The sequence below is a fragment of the Lampetra planeri genome, chromosome 49, assembly GCF_965212315.1.
Source record: "Lampetra planeri chromosome 49, kcLamPlan1.2.h2, whole genome shotgun sequence".
NCBI lineage: Eukaryota > Metazoa > Chordata > Hyperoartia > Petromyzontiformes > Petromyzontidae > Lampetra > Lampetra planeri.
The window spans coordinates 9,439,453-9,465,069 of NC_136155.1; the positions used below are offsets into that span (position 1 = coordinate 9,439,453).

The 25,617-nt window shown below is 45.9% G+C and overlaps 1 protein-coding gene across 1 annotated transcript in view; it reads left to right on the forward strand.

The window, feature by feature from the left end:
• The window catches only part of LOC144734002 (uncharacterized), a 138,568-nt gene that overhangs the window by 15,037 nt on the left and 97,914 nt on the right, over window positions 1-25,617 (forward strand). Inside the window, exons 5-10 of the mRNA XM_078616031.1 lie at window positions 4,810-4,969; window positions 5,866-6,056; window positions 12,793-12,933; window positions 14,030-14,180; window positions 20,050-20,206; window positions 24,118-24,233. Of these exons, the coding sequence (XP_078472157.1) occupies window positions 4,810-4,969; window positions 5,866-6,056; window positions 12,793-12,933; window positions 14,030-14,180; window positions 20,050-20,206; window positions 24,118-24,233 (916 nt within the window). The remainder of the gene's footprint in view (window positions 1-4,809; window positions 4,970-5,865; window positions 6,057-12,792; window positions 12,934-14,029; window positions 14,181-20,049; window positions 20,207-24,117; window positions 24,234-25,617) is intronic.

Sequence of the window (25,617 nt, forward strand, 5' to 3'; positions counted from 1 at the left end):
CCTTACTGTATTCCACACTGCTGTATATTCACTATACAATTACGATACTATATATTACCTTATACATTATATTAAACATTACACTTTTATACTATTTATTATTATACAATCTGCTATACACTATACCAGGGGTCGGCAACCTACGGCTCCGGAGCCGCATGCGGCTCTTTACGAGCTGCTTCTTGACGATGAGTACGTATGTACTCAGATGCATTGCGGCTCTTGAAATACTGAATTTTGTACCGAATTGGAAAGAAATGGCTCTTCTTGTTATTTTGGTTGCCGACCCCTGCACTATGCCATTGACCGTCACGTGAAAGGTACTAAGAGGAAGCAATGAAATATGTCAATGGGAGAGTGGTGTTAGGAGACTTGCAGCGGAGAAAAGACTCCATTCCCTGCGGAGAATAAAAGATATATAGTCAATGCCAGTGAGTGGACTGCGGTCTGAAAGTCACCGTAAACGTGAACACAATCAGTTAAGATCCAAAATGGTTTATTACGGCCTTCCAATGATTGCTGAGCCAGAATCCATCTTCTCGGTTGAAATTGTCTCTGTGTTTGTATATGTCGATCGCCTCATGAACGAATCTCTCATGGTAGCCAGATGGCTTGCAGAGAAACTCTGTCTTGGAGAAGTCAATGTCATGTGAGCCCACTGAATTGTAACAGTGATCTGCCATGGCTGAGGTGTTTGTCCTACCGTGTTTCAGGTCTGCTTTATGTTCACGGATGCGGTCCGAGACATGTCGTTTGGTTTCTCCGATGTGTAACTGCTACCACAGACGCCAGGGTACTGTATGTCTGGAACCACACCTTTTACAGACGGGACCAGATCACGGATTTTATGTACTGTGTTGAATCGGATCTGGATCTTGTGTTTAATCAGGATTTTGGAGATCTTTTTTGTGACCCCAGCAATGTAGGGTAAGGTGATGGTTTTGAATGACTCCTCAACAGGATCCTTCTTGATGGTTGGAGTGATGGCTTTGCGGATTGTGTAGTCGGAGTAACCATTAGCCTGAAGAGCTTGGCTACGCGCTTGAATTCACTGGCAATGTGTTCCTGGTCGGAGATGCATTGGGCTCTCTGGTGTAGAGTCTTGATGAGGGAATTTTTCTGGGATGGATGGTGGTGGGAATCCGGTTTTAGGTAAGCATCCGTATGGGTGGCTTTCCTGTAGACAGAGTGGCTCATTGAACCATCAGGGTCTCCTTTTAATTAGGACATCCAAAAAGGGTAGCTTGCCATTTTTTTCTACTTCCATGGTGAATCTGATGGCTGGGTGTATGGAATTGATGTGGTCGAGGAATTGGTCTAGAGCAGGCTGGCCATGTGGCCAGATGACAAAAGTGTAATCTACGTACCTCTTCCATAAGGTCGGGCGTAGAGTGGCAGTCTGGATGGTGTCAGTCTCAAATTTCTACATGAAAACGTTGGCTACAACCGGAGATAGGGGGGAGCCCATTGGGCTGCCCTCAGTTTGTTTGTAGAAAGTTCCACATGTACAAACACAAAGACAATTTCAACCGAGAAGATGGATTCTGGCTCAGCAATCATTGGAAGGATGTAATAAACCATTTCGGATCTTAACTGATTGTGTTCATGTTTACGGTGATTTTAAGATCGCAGTTCACTCACTGGCATTGACTATATATCTTTTATTCTCCACAGGGAATGGAGTCTTTGCTCCGCTGCAAGTCTCCTACCACCACTCTCCCATTGACATATTCCGTTGCTTCCTCTTAGTACCTTTCACGTGACGGTCAATGGTATAGTGTTTTGCAGATTGTATAATAATAAATAGTATAAAGTGTAATGTTTAATATAATGTATAAGGTAATATATAGTATCGTAATTGTATAGTGAATAGACAGCAGTGTGGTATACAGTAAGGTGGGTAGAATAATACATAGTGTAATATTACAATGTATAGTCTAAGGTATAGGGTGGTGTATAGTAATGCAGTATATAATTTAATGTTGGGTTTGTCTATGGCAGTATATAGTGCGGGGTAGACCCGTGTGATGTAAGAGAAGAAAGTTTAGCTGGAGGCATATTATATTTTTTGCGACATAGAATTGTAATGTATGACTTACTGTTAGTAGCTCAGCTTATTGGAGAATATATTTAGTATATTGATGATACTGATGTAGTTTATATTTTAGTTTTTTACGTGGTGGTTTAGCTGCTGCAGCTCCTTACTATTAAAATTCCTTCCCTTTATTACTGCTAACCCTACTCCCTCCCTTTGATGCTGCTAATCCTACATAATGCACGGGCATAATATGACTTTGAACCCCCCCCCCCCACCTCCTACGCATTCCACAAGTAGTGACTAATCCCATATCTGCATTTCCCATAAATATGCTAAATTCCTCTTGATATGCAAATTCCTTTGTCAAGGCGCCCTTCCCCCTCCTACCCAGCTTAAATATACGCTGCCAAGCTTGGTGGTGCTCATTCAGACGCTGTCTTTCCGACAGACCTGTTCTTCACCTGAGGACGGCTGCTTGCGTTGTGGCCGAAACGTCGTGAGAATTTTATTTTATTTTGTTTTATTATTTTATAATTTCCCTTCTACGTGACTTTACCGAAAGAACCGAGAAGATGAATCCCTGCAGTCACGAAAGCTTTAAGTCATAAAAAAACAACATACGAATCAAAATTAACATGTATTTATACTAAAGTAATACATTATTTTTATTTCCTTTCCCTTTATTTCTTATGGGAAAAATTAGTTTGGTATAAGTCATTTTCGTTATAAGTCCTACCTTCTGGAACGAATTAACGACGTATACCGAGGTACCACTGTATAATCCACATGCTACTTTTTTCCATCTCTCCGATATTTCCCGCATTTCTCCACTTAAGGGTTTTTTTATTTCACAATTTCTCTGTTGGGTAATCCATGTTGCGGGGGTGTAAGCTGTGTTTCGGGGGGTAGACTTGTCCTGTGATGATCACTGAGATCTCGAGTTTGATCTCCAGCCATGGCCAACGGTGGTGTGATACCTAAACCGACCGCGGCCCTAATGAGCTCCAAAACCTCAATCGTTTTTGGGATTCATTCCTTTTTTACCGACCGTCTTGTTAAGTTCTCTGCTCTGGTATTTTATTCGATGCTTATTTTCTCTTTGGCACCTTTTAGCCAGGATCAAAATTATGAAAAATAAGAATACATTTTACCTTTTTACTTGTTAAGAAGTTCAAACACCAAAATACATAGCCTTCTTTTTGTGGCCTTGTTAGCGAACAGTTCAAAGACTTTGTACCGTTCGCCTCTTGGCGTTCTCTGGTATAACACTGGTAAGAGCCATTTTTAAAGCAATTAAAAAAAATCTCATTGCACTCTATTACAAATAAAATGTGGTGTTTGTTTTTTTACATATTTGTGGGGCAGGTGGAATTTCGTCAAGTTTATGGATGCAGCAAAATATAAAAACCCACCCGACATCTAGCGTTGTTCCAACAGTAATCTGAAATGCACTCTCAGCCTTGTACAGGTATCCCTCGATTTACAGAAGGGATGTGTTCTTCAAACGCACACACATGGCATAAAAATAAATTTCGTAAATCGGGAACTTCTTTTCTCCTTGTTTAATACTAACAATTATGGATGTAGTCATTCCAACTATACTTATAGCCTAAAAACACACCGATATTGTGTTTCAATATACAAAATTAATAAATAACATCATTTTGATTTAAAGCTTTTGTGACTGCAGGGATTCATATTCGTGGTTCTTTCGGTATAGTCACGTAGAAGGGAAATAATAAAATAATAAAAATATTCAACAATTAAATTATCACGACGTTTCGACTGCAACACAAGCAATCATCAGGTGTGAAATCCACAGCAAGAAAATTAGAAAAAAGTGGCGTTTTTAAATCCTTTATATTAAGTTCACTTGCTTGCTTAGGACCGTGCAAATCTTTCTGTCGTTTTTTAACCCACTTCCCGTGATCCAATCGAGCTGACATTTTCCACACAGACTCGTTGTGCGTGACAATGTTCGTGAAAACATTTTTCCAAAATTTTACACTTTTTAGGACGAAAATATTATATTTAATTACCAATTGCTTAATGCTGCCATGCAATCATCTGACCCATAGGTGGCAGCCATCTCAAGCCAGAGGACGAGAGGACTCTAGCCGCCACGCATATAAAGGATTTATAGTGAAAAACTTAGTTTTTACCGGTTATACTTGCCAGCACCACGGACAGCAATTTGGCAGTTTGTCAGATGGACGAGTCTATCTATGTTCAGAAAAGAGGAGGGGGTAAAATAAGATAATGGAATGCGTTCTGAAAGTCACCTTAAGCGTGAACACAATCAATTAAGACCCGGAATGGTTTATCAAATCATTCCAATGATTGCTAAGCCAGAATCCATCTTCTCTGTTGAAATTGTCTCTGTGTTTGTATATGTGGATAGCCTCATGAATGAATCTCTCATGGTAGCCTGATGGTTCTCTGCAAAAGATCTGCTGCGTGTTGGAATGCCCGGCAGGTAATGTGGATGCATTGCTGTTGCAGGGACACGGTGGTGGATTATTGTTTGCAGATTTCACGGCGTGCGTGGCCGTAGTGACATTTTGTTAACGCCGAAATTTGATTTTGTTCATCGACAAAGCGTCCATAATTTGTAAATTGGCATTCACGCAAAATTCTGTAAACCAAACGTTCTTAAATGGATGGAAACCCTGTATTTGTTATATGCCATGGACATAGTACTCGTCGCACCTGTACACGTACGTGAATCTGTGTGATGCTCAACAGTTAAAATAAGTACGCGTGTATTCCAGTAAACGTGCACTCAAGCAGAGCAGAAGGAATGCCGCGTGCGTGGTTTCGGATTTGCAGCCACATCTTCGTCGTCCAGACCATGAGCTCATGAGTCTGTTTGAGAAAGTCCCAGCGGCTGCTGTGCGCTGTGCTCTCAAGGATGTGGTGCCCTTTGTCGTGGTGAGTCACACGCCACCACCGTCTTCACGGTGAGACACTCCACAATTGTCGTCACGGTGACTCACGCCACGATCGTAGTCACGGTGAGTCGGACGCCACAATCCTCACGTGGGCCTAGACAGCCGCGTATCATCCTGCAGGTTAACTCGGGGGAGTCGACTGCAGGAAATCAACTGCGTGTTTTTTATGGCTTCGTTATTTTTTAGTTTTTCCCCAGTTCCAATTGCGCTGTTTTGACCGAGCAGTGAGATACCCTCTCCACAGTTCTGTTGCTAGCAGTGCATCACTTTGTGTCAGTGAATGGCTCCAGAGGGGATTCATCAGAGAAGTGTTTCTGGACCTTCACCCACATTTAAGGCACATCTTTTAATGTCTTGCAAACGGTGTTTCTCACGTTTCAATCAAACCAAAATGTTTACATCTCAAGAGGGCGGAGCAGCCCCGACCGGAGAGGGATATAAGGCGGGTCCCTGGGAGGGACAGGGATCTCTTTGTTCTACAAGCTGGAAGTTCCGCGTCTCAAGCTGGAAGCGCCTCGTCTTATGGGGGACCACGTGGTCAGAGACCCGAGCAAGGGTCCGACCCTTCGTAGCAGTAACTCCCCTGTATAGTGTAGTTAGCTGGGTTTTCAACACCCGAGGTTGTATCTGGTAAAGGGGCAGTTACCCCTTTGTGTTACGGTGTTTCAATTAAAGGTGTTGCCTATAAAAGGAACGTCTGCGACTCAGTTGGACTCACTACACATGTACACTTGTGTAATAATGTGCACATTTGGGGGAGAACGAAGTCATGTTTGCCGTGTTGGGTGTCATCAGTTTTTTTTCCCCGTCGTGTTTTTTTATGTCTGGCTCTGTCCACTTATTCATTTTCTGTGCACTGGGATTTGTCGTTGCCAGGGTCAGGGTTGGAGTGCTGAGTCGAGCAAAGCGTTTGCCGAGATGCTCCAGGGACAGATTGTCCACATGGTCGTGGCCGCCAGAGCCGGCGATGCGTTCATCGTGGACCTCGTGAAGTCCCCGAACAACCAGGTGGAGAACGACGTCCCGGTGTCGCTCAGAGATGCCCTCATCTTCTTGGAGCTTGCCAGGTAGTGTGCGCACGCGTGGTGATAAATGTTCGCGTGTCGTCATGGTGTAATTAATGTGCGTTACGCGCATGATGCGTACATTGTGGTTAGTACGGTCGCCTCTCGTTTTACGCGCGTTTACGTACGCGATTTTGGAATTGGCGCGTCAGATTAATTTACACTTATTTTTGTTACGCGCGCAACTGTTGAAATCACGTGCTTCAGTGCCTTTGGCCACGATGTTCGGAATGCGCTGTGAGCTGAAGGTTAGTCAGGGCGGAAAGTTTAGGTAGCGATGCTGCCTGAGGTTCAGCAGCATTACGATAATAGCCAGAAGTGCGGAACATCAGCATCAGTCAGCATCTGCTCCTCACGTGACGTTTTAAAGATCTTTGTCCCGCGTGAACTTTGTCTTGTGCACGCATTTGCCTTTCAATATGTCCGGTAAGCATCTCACTGTGTTAAAAGTTTTTTTAACTTTAATATGTTTATATTGTCTTTATTTAATTGATGTCTGTAGGTTTTGTAAATATAATATGTACCTACTGTAACCAGTGAAATATGTAGATGTAAGAGTGAGGCTTGATAGCGTGCTCTCCCTAACACCAACCATTTCCTTTATTTCTAGTGGGGAAAATTTTTAATTTAGGTGATTTTGAGTTTCTCTGCCGTTTTTCAAGGACACAACCCCCACGTAAAACGAGAGATAGCTGTCTAATAGTAATCTTAAGATTTCAATTCTGTGCCGATTCTGCTCATTGTCAGAACGTGCAAGATGTAGTACCGATGAGTCGCTGTTGGATGAGATGGCACAGATCAAAATGAGACGATACAAATGTAATACGACACGGGACACGTTACGGTTGATGGTACAAATCAACATTACAAACAAGGCAAGGGCTCATTCCTCAAACATAGCGTGGATTGTGACCGTAGATTCACGAGGTCTGGAGGATTACAAATTGTTGCTTGCCTAGAGAGGGAAGTTTTGCAGATGGGTTAGATGGCAATCGTTCATTATTGCAGAGAAATTCTGTCCCATGTTACAGTTGATAGGGGATGTAAGCACATGCAGACAGTGACTTTAATATGGCAGCTCCCTTTGTCTATAGGGGATGTAAGCACACACAGACAGTGACTTTTTAATATGGCAGCTCTCTTTGTTTATAGGGGACTAGCTTTACTGCCCGGCTTCGCCCGGGACTTTCCGTGCAAAAGATATCCATTAATGTGCCCCCCCCCCCCCCCAAAATACAAAAGTCTATTTTTATACTTTCTGCATTGTGTACAGTCTTGAAACTACCCACATGTCAAATTTCAAGTTTGTTGCATGTCGGGAAGGATGCTAAACATTTAGAACAGACACACATTTTTCCCTTTTTTATATATATAGATGTAAGCACACACTGGCTTTAATATGGCAGATCCCTTTGTCTATAGGGGATGTAAGCACACAGAAAGTAGTTTACACATGGCAGCTCCCTTTGTGTGCTTACATCCCCTATAGACAGAGAGTGGCTTTAACATGGCAGCTCCTTTTTTTCTCACTAACAAACACGGTTAAGATGTTTATAAATGATGAACAAAATAAGAGGTTTTACCCTTTCTGACAATAAAACAGGAGGTGTTAAGATGTTTAAACACCAAATAGATTATTTTTACAATACATAAATTCTGCATTAAATACACGTACTTGCGGTGAACATGCAAACAAACATGGTCTTGATAATCTACGCATTGTCTGTGAAACAAATTGGACTACACCAGAGACAACCTTCTTTATGGCCTTGTCTTACCACCGGTGTTAGATCAGAGAACCACGCCACAAGACGACCATGTTCATTAACTTTGTAGAGCTAGCTATCCATGATTGAGTAAAACTTTGCCCACTTTTTACCTTGACAACTGGAGAGCACACACTATAAATGTTAGCTATCATTAACACTAATAATCATAACATATTTAAGTATCACAGTGAAGAAACAACATTAAAATAAAAAAATTCTCATCAATGGGTCCTTGTACTATCTGGGACACTGCTCCAGTGCCCAACCAAGCTGCTATTATTAATTTATTGAAAACACCATCACCAGGAAAATGTTTGCAATTTTAAAGCAGTTCTTGAAAGACAGGAGATTGAATCCATAAGAGAGTTTTTTTAATATACAATTGTAATTTATATATAAACTAGCGGTAAGTATCTGGTGTTGCCCGGGCGATAAAGGCAGACACACACATGGACTTACATACAGACATCGACCCACACACATAGAAACACATCGACTTACACGCACACAACAACAACCGCCATTCGCCACTAAGTGACGGTGACGTCACCACGACGCTTGTGCCAGGCCATGTGCACCTTGAGGCCACGTGAAGTGTCGAACGCCCGCTGGCAGGAGGTCACGGGGCAGACCCAGGTGCCACAGGTCGACTGACTGAGATGACTGGTTGATGCACCACCTGTGCCCCCTACTGTGCCAACTGGCTGTGCTTTAGCCACTTGGCGCTCCACTCGTTGTTGTGAGCGTCGCTCCTCCGCCCTCTGTTGTTGTTGGAGGGCGACTGCCTCCAACTGCCCAGTAGCGTCCTTCGTGCGCCTCCTCCACTGAGACCGATCTTGACACCGCTGGTACCAGTCATCGGCAAGTCCACTCAGCTCCACGTTCTCCTGTACTACATCACTCCATCTCTTCTCTAGCCCGGGCCGCACCCGTTAAGCCCCCTCTATCCGGCCGAACAAAAGCTTCTTCTTGGTTCTTTCGGTAAAGTCACGTAGAAGGGAAATAATAAAATAATAAAAATTAAACATAATAAAATACAATTTTCACGACGTTTCGGCCACAACGCAAGCAGCCGTCCTCAGGTGAAGAACAGGTTTGTCGGAAAGACAGCGTCTGAATGAGCACCACCATTCTTGGCGGCATATATTGAAGCTGGGTTGGAGGGGGAAGGGCCCCTTGACAAAGGAATTTGCAGATGAACAGGAATTTAGCATATTTATGGAAAATGCAGATATGAGATTAGTCACAACTTGTGGAATGCGTAGGAGGTGGGGGGGGGGGTCTCAAAGTCATATTATGCCCGTGCATTATGTAGGATTAGCAGCAACAAAGGGAGGAGGTAGGGTTAGAAGTAATAAAGGGAAGGAATTTTAATAGTAAGGAGCAGCAGCAGCCAAACCACGTAAAACACTAAATTATAAACTACATCAATATCATCAATATACTAAATATACTTTCCAATAAGCTGAGCTACTAACAGTAAGTCATACATTACAATTCTATGTCGCAAAAAATATAATATGCCTCCAGCTAAACTTTTTCCTTACATCACACGTATCTACCCCGTACTATATACTGCCATAGACAAACCCAACTTTAAATTATATACTGCATTACTATATACCACCCTATACCTTAGACTATACATTGTAATATTACACTATTATTCTACCCACCACACTGTATACCACACTGCTGTATATTCACTATACAATTACGATACTATATATTACCTTATACATTATATAAAAAATTACACTTTTATACTATTTATTATTATACAATCTGCTAAACACTATACCATTGACCGTCACGTGAAAGGTACTAAGAGGAAGCAACGAAATATGTCAATGGGAGAGTGGTGTCAGGGGACTCATTGGAAAGATGTGATTAACCATGCAAAAAAGATTTAACTACACTTATTTGACCAATCTTATTTATTATTTGACAGACAACTATTACAGGTGTACCATGTTTACCATGTTCACCATGTTTAGTTGTCACAAACCATAACAAAGGCTCACCCTCTTAAGCCTCGCCTTACCATATGAATAAAAAGTGTGCTGTACTTGGCCCTTCCCCCCTCTCCAACCATTATATAAACGGAGTGGTAGCTCCTACAATCTCTCATTTACTTGATACAGCTATTGTGGCTGTGACGGTTCCACCTGAAGACGGAAGCTTGTGTTGCCTCCGAAACGTCGTGATTTTTATTTTATTTTAATTTTATTAATTTTAATGTTTTTACCTACGTGACTTTACCGAAAAAACCTAAGAATATGCTAGTCCCATTCGGATGAATCCGCATCGGTTGAGCCCAGCGGAGAGGGATCATGTCCGCGGCGTAGTAGATATGCTGGCCGCCGACATCTCTCTGTCCAACAGCCCATGTGGCGCTCCGGTGGTCCTGGTAAAGAAGAAGGATGGTAGCCTGCGATTTTGTGTTGATTTTCGGAGGTTAAACAAAGTGTCGGTTGCAGACGCTTACCCCCTGCCGCGTATGGATGATTACCTCGATGCCTTGTCTGGGGTGACATTTTTTTCGACTCTTGACCTCTCTTCGGGGTTCTGGCAGCTCTCCCTGGACGAATCGTCAAGGGAAAATGACGGCTTTCCGTACGCCGCGGGGTCTGTTTCAGTTTAATTGTCTCCCCATGGGTTTGAACGCCGCCCCTGCTAAGTTCCAGAGGTTGATGGAACTCGTGTTGACCGGTCTGCAGTGGGGACACGTGCCTGATATATTTCGACGACGTCATTGTTTTCAGCTGCACGTTTGAGGAGCATCTTCAGAGATTGGATGCTGTTTTTGCTAGGGTGCGTTCCGCCAATTTGAAATTTAAGCCCAAGAAGTGTCACCTTTTGCAACACTCCGTGCACTATTTGGGTCACATTGTTAGCCCTGATGGTGTAGCCACGGACCCGGACAAAACGGCGTGCGTTCGGGACTGGCCGACTCCGGGTTCGCTTCTTATTACCGCAGATTCGTTCCAAATTTTGCTACGATCGCTAGGCCGCTGCACCTCCTTACGGCAAAGAACCAGAGGTTCAGATGGGGGCCGGCGGAGGAGGCGGCGTTTCACAGCCTATGCGATCGCTTGGCATCAGCGCCGACGCTGGATTACCCTGATTTCGCTTTGCCTTTTATTTTGGATACCGATGCTAGTGACACGGGTATTGGCGCCGTCCTATCGCAGTGTAAAGGTGGCGTCGAGCACGTTGTGCCTTATGGGAGCCGCGTTCTCTCTCCGGCGGAGACCCGCTATTGCGTCACCCGGCGGGAATTGTTAGCTATTGTGCATTTTGTCCGACAATACCGCCCGTATTTGTATGGCCGGAAATTCATTGTGCGCACCGACCATGCGGCCTTGTAATACTCCCTGAAAGTTGACCAGCCATCTGGCCAGCTGGCACGATGGCTGGAAACTTTGCAGGAGTTCTCGTTTGATGTTCAATACCGTAAGGGCTCGCGTCACGCTAATGCGGACGCGCTCTCCCGACTGCCGCAGGGGTCCACCTGCGCGTGTGCCTCTGGCACGAATAGGTGCACGCGGGTTCCACAGCCCCCGTGGCCTGTCATGCGCGCTGTGGAGATGCCCGCGGCTTCCACGTGTCCGGAACTGGCTGACGGGGTTTTGAATTTGCCGCGTTCCGTGTGGGTTCGTGAACAATTGCTCGATGACTCGCTTGGGGCCTTGCGGAGTCAGGCTGCAAAGTCGAAGGGGTATCCGTCATCTGATGGGAAGCCGGGAGCAGCTCTCCGTGACGGGTTGTTGATGTGGAGAGAGGACTTGCAGGGTCGCTGGCACCTTGTTGTGCCGTCGTCGTTGCGATACGAGTTGATTCAGATTCTGCACGCTGAGAAGTTGTTACATCTCGGGGTGCAGAAAACCTTGTTGACGTTGCAACGTGATTATTTTTGGCACGGCATGACTACTGACGTCGTCGGGCACATTCGGGCGTGCTCCGACTGTGCCCGGCGGAAGCCGCCCAAACAACCGTATGTTCCCCCGGTGCAGTCGATTAAAGTGACGCGGGTTAACGAATTGGTGACGTTGGACATTCTTGGGCCCTTTCCCCCGTCCGCTCGGGGGAACAAATTTTTGTTGGTCGGGGTCGAATATCTTTCGCGATGGCCAATGGCTTGGCCTTTGCCCGACCAGTCGGCGTCGTCTATCATGGAGGCATTCCTGTTCGGGTACGTCATGGACAAGGGGGCGCCGGAAAGGCTGCTTATGGACCAAGGGCGAAATTTTTCTTCAAACCTATTGCGGGATGTGTGCGACGCACTGGGAACTAAGAAAGTTCGGACCTCTCCTTACCATCCACAAACTGATGGGATGGTCGGACCCTGTCGGCCATGCTCTGCCATACGGTTAGCGAGAAGCAGGCCGATTGGGATTTGCATATCCCGGGAGTGCTCTCCACATACCGGATGGCACCACATGCGTCGACGGGGTATTCACCTTTCTTTTTGATGTTCGGTCGCGAGAATGTGCCACCTGTGGAGGTGCAACTTGACACGCGGGCGAAGGGTCCTGTTATACCCCTCCCCGAGTATATTCGCGAATCCGTTCGGCGCGTGGCGGAGGCGCGGGACGCGGCCCGATTGGCTACGGCCAAGACCCAGGCCCGGAACGAACGGTGCACCCGGCGCTCTCATCGTGGGTCCCCTTGGCGAGTGGGGGACATGGCCTGGCTCCACTGCCCACAGGTGCCGGTGGGGACCTCCCCTAAGTTGCACAAACCCTGGCAAGGGCCGGTGGTGCTGATTGAGGTCCCTACTCCACAGTCCGCACGCGTTCGGGTCGGGTCGTGACGTTGGTACGTTCACACGTCCCAATTGAAACCTTACGTTGCCCCGCGTGTCGATGCGTCATCTCCTAACGTTGCCTTGCCGGGGTCTGTCGCGTCCGACGCGCAACTGCCCTTGCCTGTTCAACCTGCAAGCGCGCCTGTCGTGCCTCCTGTAGACGGGCCGACGGTGATCCTACCGGACAAAGGGATTTCTGCACCGGGTGGGCCTACCACGGCGACGGGGGCACCTGCTCCCGCTGCCCCTCCAACCCCGCCGAGGTTGCAGCTGCAAGGGGCCCCGATTACGGGCCTCTCTGGTGAGCGGGGTGCTGGGAAGGACAGGCCTCTACCAGCGGCGGATTATTCCATTTCCGCCGCTCCTCAAACCCTGTCGGGACTGCGCTCGCATTATTTTATTCTGTTTCAGCCGGGATGGCTGGTCGGGGGGGGGGGGGGTCATGTAATGCGAGCGTAAACGGGGTTCGCTGCTGGGATCTGGCCTAATCATACGGCCCGGGGTATTGGGGGGCGGAGCCCAGTATGGGGGCATATGGGAGGGCCCGCCGTTCACCTCGGGTCCAATCGGAAGCGAGGTGAATGGGGGTGGAGCCAGCAGGGCGCTATGGGAAGGCCGGATCTGACGGTCCGGAAGGAGAGGTGACAGGATCACGTGGTTAAGGGGATATAGGTGGGAGCCCGGAAGGGCTCCGGGTCAGTTGTTGGAGTGAAGAAGCTGAACCACGTTGGGTGGCCGGAGGGGATCCGCGCCATCAGCCACGTGGCTGGAGGAGCTTCGGCACACCGTCGGCCAGCGGTGTGCGGGGTGGGGGAGCGGAAGGACTGACGAGGAAGCGCGTGTGGGGCGCGCATGAGGAGACGCTGGTCCGCTGTCAGGACCAGCGGAGTGTGAGCAAGAAGCTAAATAAAAGAGCAACGGAGACCAGCAGTGTGTGACAGTCTTTTATTACAGTATTATGCCCTGGCTACTTCACTTCTCTTACACTTACCCTTATCTGACCTATTAATCAGCTAATCTCCCCCCCCCCATGCCCTGGCTACTTCACTTCTCTTATACTTACCCTTATCTTAACTATGAATCAGATAACCTCCCACCCTGGCTACTTCACTTCTCTTCTCTTACACTTACCCTTATCTGAACTATTAATCGGCTAATCCCTCCCCCCACTCCTTGGCTCCCCCCCCTTATCCTATATAATCACGGTTCTCTAAATAGCTCTCTTTATTCACTACAGTAATTTCGCTGTAGCGGTTCCACCTTGAAGACAGAGGCTTGTGTTGCTTCCGAAACGTCGTGATTTAATTGAGTTCTCATTTGTTTATTTAATTTATTTAATTTGCGATAAAATGTATTTTCCATTTTATTTATTATTTATTTATTATTGTTGTGAGCAGGTTTCAGTGTGAATCCGCGCCACTCTGCGTGCCAGACCACAGGCCCGGTCGTAACCCAGCCTTCATTCCACCCAGCAATCTCCAGCCCCTCAGGTGGCTCCGTCTCATGCTGAGCCACATCAACAGTCCCAGCGACTTCTACGTGCAGCAGGTAAAGCGCTCGCCGGGCCCTAGCAAGCGATTTGCGTCTCTTGCACATGTTTTGGCCCTGGGGTCGGACCGTGCTCCGTGCATGATTGTTGTACGGTGTGTGGCGATGCGTGTAACAACAAAAATAGCTTTTTGCAACAAATGCAAAATAATGCTAGAAGCGTATCTTTCAATGGGCAGTGCCTTTCTCGTCGTCGCTGCGGACATGGATTTTGTTTTCAGGTAATGCCTGAAGTGGGCGTCTCTGTGGCGAGATGTTAACTACCTCGCCTCGTATACAGGAAGTTGTGGGTTCAATCCTGACCCTGACGCCTGTAGATATGTAGTTTGTATGTCTCTGTCTCAGTCGTGTCGATTTTTCTCCGGGTACTCCAGGTTTTTTTCTTCATTTAGAATAAAAATCATGCATTTAAATTATTTCGGGTGCTATACATTTCCACGTGCTAAGATACTTCGTTATAAAAAAGAGCTAAATCGCTCATTATTGGGCCTTACGTGGTAAAATCCAAAATAGTGAATAGTTTAAACTAGTGACTCGAGGAGCAGTCCCAGTCACCCAATTGCGTTGCCACTCACCGCCGTCACGGAGACTGCATCGATGTGTAGCTCGACGCTGATGTACATTTTCTCATGAAAAAAACCATGGAATTTGACTAAAGGTTTGAAGCTGCTTTTGAGTTGCCAGGAGGATGAAGGTTTAAAGCTATGTGGGTAACTCTTTTGTTAGTATACATATTTAAAAATAAATCGGCGATCGTGGTGTGCTCAGTGGGCTTTACCTGGTAAAATAAAAATTTAGTCCGGCTGTTTGAACGCGATATGTTTATTGTTATTCGACCTATTGAGCATGTCCCATGGTTACAGGTGAGAGGACACGGGGGCCAGGTCTTTATTCTTCAGTTTGTCCGCGAGCGGGCCCACAGTTGTCCTGGCAATGCAGTCTCACCGTGCTCGTCCTGGCAGTGCGGTCTCACCGTGCTTGTCCTGGCAGTGCAGTCTCACCGTGCTTGTCCTGGCAGTGCAGTCTCATCGTGCTTGTCCTGGCAGTGCAGTCTCACCGTGCTTGTCCTGGCAGTGCAATCTCACCGTGCTTGTCCTGGCAGTGCAGTCTCACCGTGCTTGTCCTGGCAGTGCGGTCTCATCGTGCTTGTCCTGGCAGTGCGGTCTCATTGTGCTTGTCCTGGCAGTGCAGTCTCACCGTACTTGTCCTGGCAGTGCGGTCTCACCGTGCTTGTCCTGGCAGTGCAGTCTCACCGTGCTTGTCCTGGCAGTGCGGTCTCACCGTGCTTGCCCTGGCAGTGCAGTCTCATCGTGCTTGTCCTGGCAGTGCGGTCTCATCGTGCTTGCCCTGGCAGTGCGGTCTCATCGTGCTTGTCCTGGCAGTGCAGTCTCACCGTGCTTGTCCTGGCAGTGCGGTCTCACCGTGCTTGCCCTGGCAGTGCAGTCTCATCGTGCTTGTCCTGGCAGTGCGGTCTCATCGTGCTTGCCCTGGCAGTGCGGTCTCACCGTGCTTGTCCTGGCAGTGCAGTCTCACCGTGCTTGTCCTGGCAGTGCGGTCTCACCGTGCTTGTCCTGGCAGTGCGGTCTCACCGTGCTTGTCCTGGCAGTGCGGTCTCATTGTGCTTGTCCTGGCAGTGCGGTCTCATTGTGCTTGCCCTGGCAGTGCGGTCTCATCGTGCTTGTCCTGGCAGTGCGGTCTCATCGTGCTTGTCCTGGCAGTGCGGTCTCATCGTGCTTGTCCTGGCAGTGCAGTCTCACCGTGCTTGTCCTGGCAGTGCGGTCTCATTGTGCTTGTCCTGGCAGTGCGGTCTCATCGTGCTTGCCCTGGCAGTGCGGTCTCATCGTGCTTGTCCTGGCAGTGCAGTCTCACCGTGCTTGTCCTGGCAGTGCGGTCTCACCGTGCTTGTCCTGGCAGTGCAGTCTCATCGTGCTTGTCCAGGCAGTGCGGTCTCATTGTGCTTGTCCTGGCAGTGCAGTCTCACCGTGCTTGTCCTGGCAGTGCAGTCTCACCGTGCTTGTCCTGGCAGTGCGGTCTCATCGTGCTTGTCCTGGCAGTGCAGTCTCACCGTGCTTGTCCTGGCAGTGCAGTCTCACCGTGCTTGTCCTGGCAGTGCGGTCTCATTGTGCTTGTCCTGGCAGTGCGGTCCACGAGGAAGGACGTAGGGTGGATGCCTGGATGGCATCTGTCTAAAAAAATTGCATGAAAACATTGGCTACAACTGGAGATAAGGGAGAACCCATTGGGGTACCTTCAATTTGTTTGTAGAATATTCCATTCCAGGTGAAGTAAGTGTTGGTGAGGCAGTCTAACCAAGGCCGGTACATCAGTATTCAGTCCTTGTTGGGCCAAATCTTCAATGATTGCAATGGTGTCAGGTTAACAAAGATACTACATCGAAACTGACAAGCAAATTACCTGGAGATAGTGAGACGTCCTTAATTATAGATACCAAGTGAGCTGAGTTAAGTATAGCTGCGGTGGTCTTGCCAGTGAATGGAAGCAAGGTCTCAGACATAAATCGGGCCAGTTTTGTAGGTAAGGTGAGTCAATGGTAGAGACGATAGGACGGAGCGGTGTACCTTTTTACGGATTTTTGGTAAGCCATAAAATCTGGGTGGTCTAGCAGCAGAGGATTTTAGAGAGAGCCGCTTGTTTGGTTCCATTAAAGTTGTCGAATCAGTGATGATATTGTTGGTGTTCGTAACCAGGCGGTTGGTAGAATCTTTTGATTTTGGTATAGCTGCCATCATTAAGTAGGTCCTCAATTGTATTTTTGTATGTAGTTTTGTCTATGATGACAGTGACATTGCCCTTGTCGGCTGAGAGGATGAATCTCATCTCTCTTTTTGAGTTGAGAAAGCTCAAAGCGCTCATCCTTGCTGATGTTGCTAATAGGTGTCTTAACATTTTTGAGGATTGCAGCGATTTCCGATCTTGCCACGTCTGCAGGAATGTGTCCCAAACCCTTAAGGGCTACGTCGACCTGGGCAATGATATCATCAACTGGGATGTATTTAGGGGTGTCTGCGAAATTCAACGCTTTAGCTAGAACCGATTTTAGGCTGTCGGAAATTGGGCTGTTACTCTGATTGATAACAATCTTGTCACCGTCTAACTTTTTAATGTGTGGATCTGGCTTCTTCTTGGACAGGAGGTTGAACTTGGAAATCTTTGCATTTAGCTGACATTGAGGCAGCTGAAGAGGCTGTCATGTTATCAATCAGATGTTGACATTTTTTCCGTCAATGTTAAGTGGGATTGCAAGAGAGTCTTGTCTAAATTGTCTCGTTCAAATCGGAGCAATCTTATTCTCTCTGAGATCAGGGCTAGGCCGGCCCTGAACAAGATCCGTTTAGCATTAGGAGAAGTAACAGCAGCAGATGTGTGTAAAGGCAATCGGTATTACCTTAGTGTCGCGGCATCTCTTCAGAAAAGTGAGCGACTTGATCAGATGAGTCTTCTTGTCTCGAAGTTTGTTAAAAGATCTAATAGTTGTGTGGAAACTCTCCCCGTAGAGGCGGTTAAATCTTGACTTAAAGATTTCGTGACTGCAGGAATAAAAAAAAACAGCGGACGAGCTGCTGATTGACATGCTAATCTTACATTAACAGATTGACATGCTAATCTCTCACAATACAATGGCCACCTCCACAGCTTCGTAGTCGTGGAGGTATATCAGCTCTCCGATCTTACATTTGTAATGTGAGGATATATCCGGGTCGTTGACGGATTACAACTCGTCACGATGATTGGCTCTGCCGGTCCTGGTCCATAGCCAATGAGGGTAAGCCTAGGGACGTGGCCCTGACGTAATGGAAAGGTGACAGCTGTATGTAGAGGATTGGTTTTGCTGGCTTTCACCACAGCCAATGGGGAGACGAGTCAGGGGCGTGGTCCCGGGAGCCTACGGTGGAGTCTGGAAGATTCCATAGAGGCTAACCAGGATTGGTGGAAATGTACCATGTGACCCGGGTATTAAATAGGGGTGGAGACGAAAAACACGTGGTCAGAACTGGAACGAAGGGAAGAGGCCATGCGAGAGCGGGGGTCCAGGCTGCCACGTGGCTGTGCGCGTCTCTCTCTTCCTATCCCTCTCACGCTGTCTGTCAGCAGCGTGAAGGAGTGTTGTAATGAAAGACGAATAAAGACCGGATTCCAGAAGTCGCTTCAACGACCTTTATTACACATTTACACGCAGATTCCATCTCTAGCCCCGCCCACTTACCCTTGGGCTACACCCATCTCAAACCTATATAACATCCTGCTTCAGGAGCTGTTGTATATGTCGGATCTTGAAAAATTAATAAAAACAATAACAATTAAATGAAGATAAAAAAACGCATAATTATCGAAAGTTATGCTAATTTATGTAATTATGCTAATTAGGGATATAATCGTGTTTGGTAATGCAAATGCATGCGATTATACAAATATATTTGGTTATTATAATTAGGCTTAGCTTCGTTATCTAGGGTCATATTATCAATCGGAAAAATACAACTAGTATGAAGTTATCCAAGTGTGATGTAATTATGCTAAATTAAGCCCGGCTTCGTTGTCTAGGGTTGTATTATCAATCGGGATAATACAATTATTTTCGCTTTAACATTTACTAATTATGTCTTGGTGTGTATGTCAGGTCTCCAAATTCAAATCTCAAAGCAGGATACAGTTCTTATAAATAAGATTATTACGCATGAACTTAGGCAGAAACCACTCAGACTCTTTAAGCAATTTTAATTCTAAGCAAAAACATAACACTCTAATACGCGAACTCTCATGCTTGGAATTATCCACAGTATCACTGGGGAAATTACCCTGATTGATCCGTACATTTAACCATTAATACGTTGTTGAACTGGGCAACCGAACAATTGATTAATTCCACCGAGTAACACGAGCATATACAGCGATAGGGAAAAGTCCTTAACATGCATGCGACGATATTCATACGAAGGGCAATAAAAAGAATATAAGTATATCCCGAAGGCAAAAGTATAAGTCAACAGATTCATCGGCACGATTATATAATTAACGAAATGTCTTGGGACAATGTGTGCGGCCATGTACGCCTGCTTATGCGAGATGCTTATCTTGCGCTAAGGCTTCAATTAATTCGTGGGCAAGATTCTGAGATCTAAAGAAGGGTTTAACACCATATTCTCCCGGTGAGCGTGTAGATTCGTAACGAAGGTTTCAAACGTTTAGTTTACATCGATGAGTCTATTGGTAATTTTGATACGATTAAAAAGAAGAATAACGACTGAAGTACTTATAAATGACCGTATTCATATCACTCGATGAGAACCAATGTCTTCACGATCACCTAATGGTTCATGCACTCTTATAATGAGCCGGTGTACGGGAACCCATTTGCGACCCTGGTGCGGCCGGGTACGGGTAAGGAATCAAAACTCGTTTGCGACCTCTGCTTTAGACCGGTGCTCTGGCGAATGCCGAATTACACAACGCACTTTTTGCCAGATCGCACTGTGTATATTTTTTGTTTTTATTGCTGTAGTTATTAGTCATGAAAAATGTATATACGTCCAGTATATTCATTATTTAAGTTGTATGCAGTGTATAATGTACTGTATAAATATTTGACACTGAAATCAAGCATAGCTACTTTTTTGTCACGCACACGGTGCTGATTGCCGGACTGGTTACAACCATTGGAGTGGTTTTGCCGGTCTCGCCCGATCGGCCTGGGACTGCAGGATGATGTTGGAAGCTGGATAATCATGCTGGGGATAATCGATGATCAGCTGTAGTTGGTATAAGGAGTGGGTTTTTCACTAGAGCCCTGTGCTCTAGCTTTAACTCGCTTTGCATCGTCAAACAATACTTTGCCTTTTGTGGTTTCCAGGTGAGCACGACGAAGTGCTTGCTGGAGCTGAAGGGCGCTCTGCAGCGCTTCTACCGGGACTACCGCAATGATTGGACGGTCGTGCATCCCATTGTGGGGCAGCTTTGTGTTGCCCAGTTCAGCGCAGACCAGCAGTGGTACCGTGCCCAGGTCATCGGTATGTGCGGAAGCGGTAGTCGCTAATGCCACGGATTGGCTTGGTACATGGGGTTAATATTAAGCATGTTAGCATGTAAGCTATAAAGCTTATAAGCCCCCACACTGAGCTATATAGCTCTTTTTCAATAGCAACCTGGCTATCATAAATTATAGCTCATCATGTCTAAATGTATATCAGCCAAACACTCTTAAATCCGTGATGTTGATTGTAAATGTGGAGAGGAAAAACCGGAGGACCCGGAGAAAAATCCATGCAACCACGGGGAGAACATACAAACTCCAAATATACAGCAGGTGTCAGGGTCAGGATCGAACCTACGACTTCCTGTATACAAGGTGAGGTAGTTAACATCTCGCCACCTTGTATCCTAATACAGTAAAACCTTGGATTGTGAGCATAATTCGTTCCGGAAACGTGTTCGTAATCCAAAGCACTCGTATATCAAAGCGAATTTCCCCATAAGAAATAATGGAAATTCAGATGATTTCTTCCACAACCCAAAAAGATTAATATAAAAATGATTAATACAAACTACCTTTTTATATTTTTATTATTAAAATTGTATATAAAGTAATCAAATTTATTCATTAAATTTAATCGTAGCTGGTGTGAGGGAGACGAGAGAGAGGAGGGTTATTGTGTAGGACAACCTTCACTTGCAGTACAGTTACTAAAGAATAGTCACTACACTTGGACACAATATACGCTCGCACGAATGTTGACTATATGACTGGGGCACGCCGACTGAGACCGAGCATGGGAGACGATTACCCACAATCCTGCAGCGAGAGAGAGAGAAGAACCATCGGCTCAGTTGTGATCACGTGATGCTCGGCAGACAAAGCGTATACTGTACGTACTACAGTACTCGTATTGCAAGACCTCGCTCATTTATCAAATTAATATTTATTAAAAAATTTTGCTCGACTTGCAAAACACTCGCAGACCAAGTTACTCGCAATCCAAGGTTTTACTGTATCTTTCATTTACATTTTGCTGTATTCTGTAAGCAACCATATAATATTTGACATGCTTTTGTTAATCTGTTAGCGTATCAGCCTTGTCGCGCCATTTTAGGCCAAGGGGTTTGTTCATCCATACTTTACCACTATGGGGAATGGAGGTTGGTGCAGTGGGACCGGACCGGATACGTTACTCGCCACTTACAGACATGGCCATGGCTCGAGACGCAGGTTCGCTGGGTTTACTATACCTGTAGCTCCGTGCATTAACCGCTCCTCCCCAAGATGCTTCACGTGCAAATATGCTGACAAGCGTGATAATTCGATATACTTGTGTGTTTTAAAGAATATTTTGAAGACAACTCAACTGCAAAATAAATTGATTCTCTTAAATTCCTGTAAAAAAAACTGGCTTGGCGGTGCTGTCTGGACAAGGCTTTGCGGCTGTTTGGCCCATCGGTGCTCTGGGGTTGATAAACAAATGGGTTCCATGTGTTCGTGGAAACTCAACAGCGGTTCTTCCTCTCTCCACTTTGAGAATTAAAATGTCGCCACCGTCTCAGAGACACTGATGGATGTTGGGTGGCAGGGTGGCGCAGCGCTATCACTCACTCGTGCCTTTGCAGCAAAGAAGCACCTGGCCTCTGTTACCGACTAGGGGGCCTTTCGATGTGAAGTTTGTATGTTTTCCCCCTTGCTATGGACGGGGCTTTCCTCAGGTTTTCTCGTTTCTTCAGTAGCCGAAATAAAACACGCACGGTGAATAGTATTGGCCAAACATTTCACGCTCGCAAAAATACCTGCAAACATTGGTCAGTTGGGATTATTACTACTGCAAGATCTTGGCCAGTACCGACCTGGAAATTTATCTTGACTTGCCGAGGTGTTCCTGTTAAACAAGCTGTAGTAGTAATCCATATGTTATAATGGATGTGTTATTTTTGTGAAAATCCATTTGGTGACAGAGACTTGGGCTGAGCACAGTTTTTGAACTCGGCACGTCGGGGTTTGCCGAGTTAAGTTTTGTAGCATATTACAGGACACGCCCTCAACTGTTGCTTTAAAATTACATTTGAGAGAGTACGGTAATTTAGAACGTGCGTAATGCTTTTCTATGAACTTAATGATCTAAGTACATTTTCTGGAGATGGGTTTAACACCAGGGCCTGAACTGGTCCCAAACCCACCCTTCAACAGTGGACCCTGACCAGCATGGTAGGCTATTGGTCAAACAACCCCAGTGATTGACAAAAAGTTGGGGAAGCTTTCATCCAGCAGTGTAAATATAAAAGGGGGCTGTACATTAACTATAATATTTGGGTCTTTCGGTAAAGTCACGTAGGTACAAAAATAATAGATCACGACGTTTCGATTGCAACACAAGCAATCGTCATCAGGTGCGACAACCACAGCAAGAGAAAACTGCTCAAGTAGGCGAGAGATCTGCTGTGGCACGAGGTTATATAGGCCTCAGCAGTAGGTGGGGGGGGGGAAGGAAGCGGGGCAGAAAGTGGACCCCGCAGCAGCCCCCGGGTCACTGGAGTAAAGTGGACCACCGCGGCAGCACTGGAGAGATTGGCTGCAGGGGCCTATATGACCTCGTGCCACGGCAGCTCTCTCCCACGTGATGACGATTGCTTGTGTTGTGATCGAAACGTCGTGATTTATTTTATTTCTAACTACGTGACTTTACCGAAAGAACCAAAGAGTATTTTTTTCTTTACTTGATGAGATCTCACATTGTGCATCGTAATCAACGTGTTTGGGTTTAGATCGCGTTATTTATATATGTGTCGTAACCCTCCACCACCCGACACGGCCAATCAGTAAAAAAAGTGTCACGTTGACAAAAGACAAATAGTTCACTGTTTTAGCCCACCGGTGTGTTGAAGCGTGAAACCACAACATTTACAATTTGAGTACGACGTTTCGCTGGTGGTTTCACGCTTCAACACACCGGTGGGCTAAAGCAGTGAACTATTTGTCTTTTGTCAACGTGACACTTTTTTACTGATTGGCCGTGTCGGGTGGTGGAGGGTTACGACACATTTATAAATAGCGCGATCTAAACCCAAAAACGTTGATTATGAATAATATTGGTCGCGAAAGCCTACGTGTTAAATTGTGCATCGTTACTGCCAGAGCAGTGGTTCCTAACCTTTACTGCAACCTGCACCCCTTCGGTTCTCAATCGTTAAAAAAATATATGTTAATAAACACATAGGGTTTGATGAAACAGTAGTTGTACTTACGTACCCGTGCTTAATTTGTTTTCGATTATTTACCTTCTAAAATGATCTGGCCATATCTCGCAGACCCAGAAAGGGCATCTCGCACCCCCATGTTAAGAACCACTGACGTAGATAGACATAGCTGGCTCGTATAGAGGTCGACCGAAATTTGGTTTCGGTTTCGGCGCCGAAAGTTGGCAAATGGCCTCTTTCGGCATAATTTCTGTTTCGGCCGAAGCCAAAAAGTTAACTTTAAGTTTACTTTAGGTTTCGGCCGATACTGATATTGACTTTCGGTCGTCATTTGTCAACCGAAGATCTATTTTTAGAATATAATGCGAGTGCTACGTCTCACCCTGCCTATCGGACGGCGGTAGGCAATCCGATGCGATAGGCTGCAAACACACACACACGTCAGCAGCAGCAGCTTGGGAGCGAGGTTACAGCCGCAACCATGGTCTGCTAATTAGAGGCCGACCGAAATTCGGTTTCGGCGCTGAAAGTTGGCAAACGGCCTCTTTCGCCATATTTTCTGTTTCGGCCGAAGCCAAAAAGTTAACTTTCGGTTTCGGCCAAAAGTAAATTTTTAACTTACGGTCTGGTTTTTTTCGGCCGAAACCAGAAATTCAGTTTCGGTCGGCCTCGAGGCTCGTGACTGCAAAGTTGTTGGCGATCGTCTTTGTGGTGCTGCTGTGCATAACTCCTCCCCCCGTAGGTTTACCAGGAAAGGGAAATGTGGAGGTGAGATACGTTGACTACGGGAACACAGAGCGCACCTCGGTGTCCTGCATACGCAAACTGGGCAACTCGTTTCTTCAACTGCCAGAGCTGGTAATGAAAATAGCTTGCATTGACCCAAGTTATGACCCACCACACATGGCCCCATGGTACAAGAGGACTGTACCTAAAATCCGATGATGATGATGGCTGAATTTAACTACCGGCAAAACATCACAGTACTCAAATTTTAAATGTTGTGGATTTACTCTCCACACCCGGTGTGCTGTACTAGTAACGAATTGGCACATTTTGTTTACGTGACAAACATTACCAATTGGATGTGTCAGGTGGTGACAGGTTAAGCACACATTTATATTTACGTGACCTAACCCCAAAAATCCTCTTATGAATGATATTGGTCGCGATGCCTCCTACGTATTAAACTGACCTCCCTGTTTATTTGGATATATATCACACACACTCTTAGTTTTTTTCGGTCAAGTCACGTAGGTAAAAAATAATAATAAAATAAAATAATAATGAATGAAAATAACTAAATTAAATCACGACGTTTCGGAGGCAACACAAGTCTCCGTCTTCAGGTGGGACCGTCACAGCCAGATTTACTGTATCAAGTGAAGGGAAATCCAAGAAACAAGATCTTATATACTGGTTAAGGGGAGGGGGGAGGAGATAATCTAAATGTAAGCACCTCCGCAAGAATTACGGCCGGTGTTGGCTTCCAAAACCAAAAAATAGCAGCACTGTTAAACGCTGGGGATGTCAACAACTCGGTAAAATAGACTAGTACCTCGACTAGTACCTCTACGGGGAGGAATTTTACCTATCTGTTAGAGTTTTTAACCAACGAGACAGGAAGTCACAGCTTCTTAAGACGCTAGCCTTTCTCAAGAGATGCCGCGATAACAAGATAATACCCATCACTTTCACACTCACATCTGTTGCTGTATCTTCACCAAACTCAAAACAGATTTTATTTAAAGCTAGCCTATTACTAATCTCAGAGAGAATAAGGTTACTCTGATTTGAACTCGATAGTTTAGATGACTCTTACAAACACATTTAATGCTATCACAAAAAATATCCCCTTCTGATTGGAACCACGTTGACAGCATGACTGCTGCCTCTGCTGATTCACTGTCAGCCAAATGCAAAGCTAACCTGATCTCTAAATTCAACCTCCTATCAAAGAAGAAGCCAGAACCACACATCACAAAGCTGGATGTTAACAATACCGTTATTAATCAGAGTAACATCCCGATTTCGGACAATCTGAAAACGGTACTGGCTAAAGGACTACATTTCGCTGTCACCCCTAAACATATACCAGTCGAGGATGTGATTTCTCAGGTCGATGTATTCCTCAGAGGCATAGGACACATCCAAGCGGACGTAGCAAGAGCTGAAATAGCCACCATTCTCAAGAATGCTAAGAAACCCACTAGCAACATTAGCAAAAGCGAACGCTCTGAAC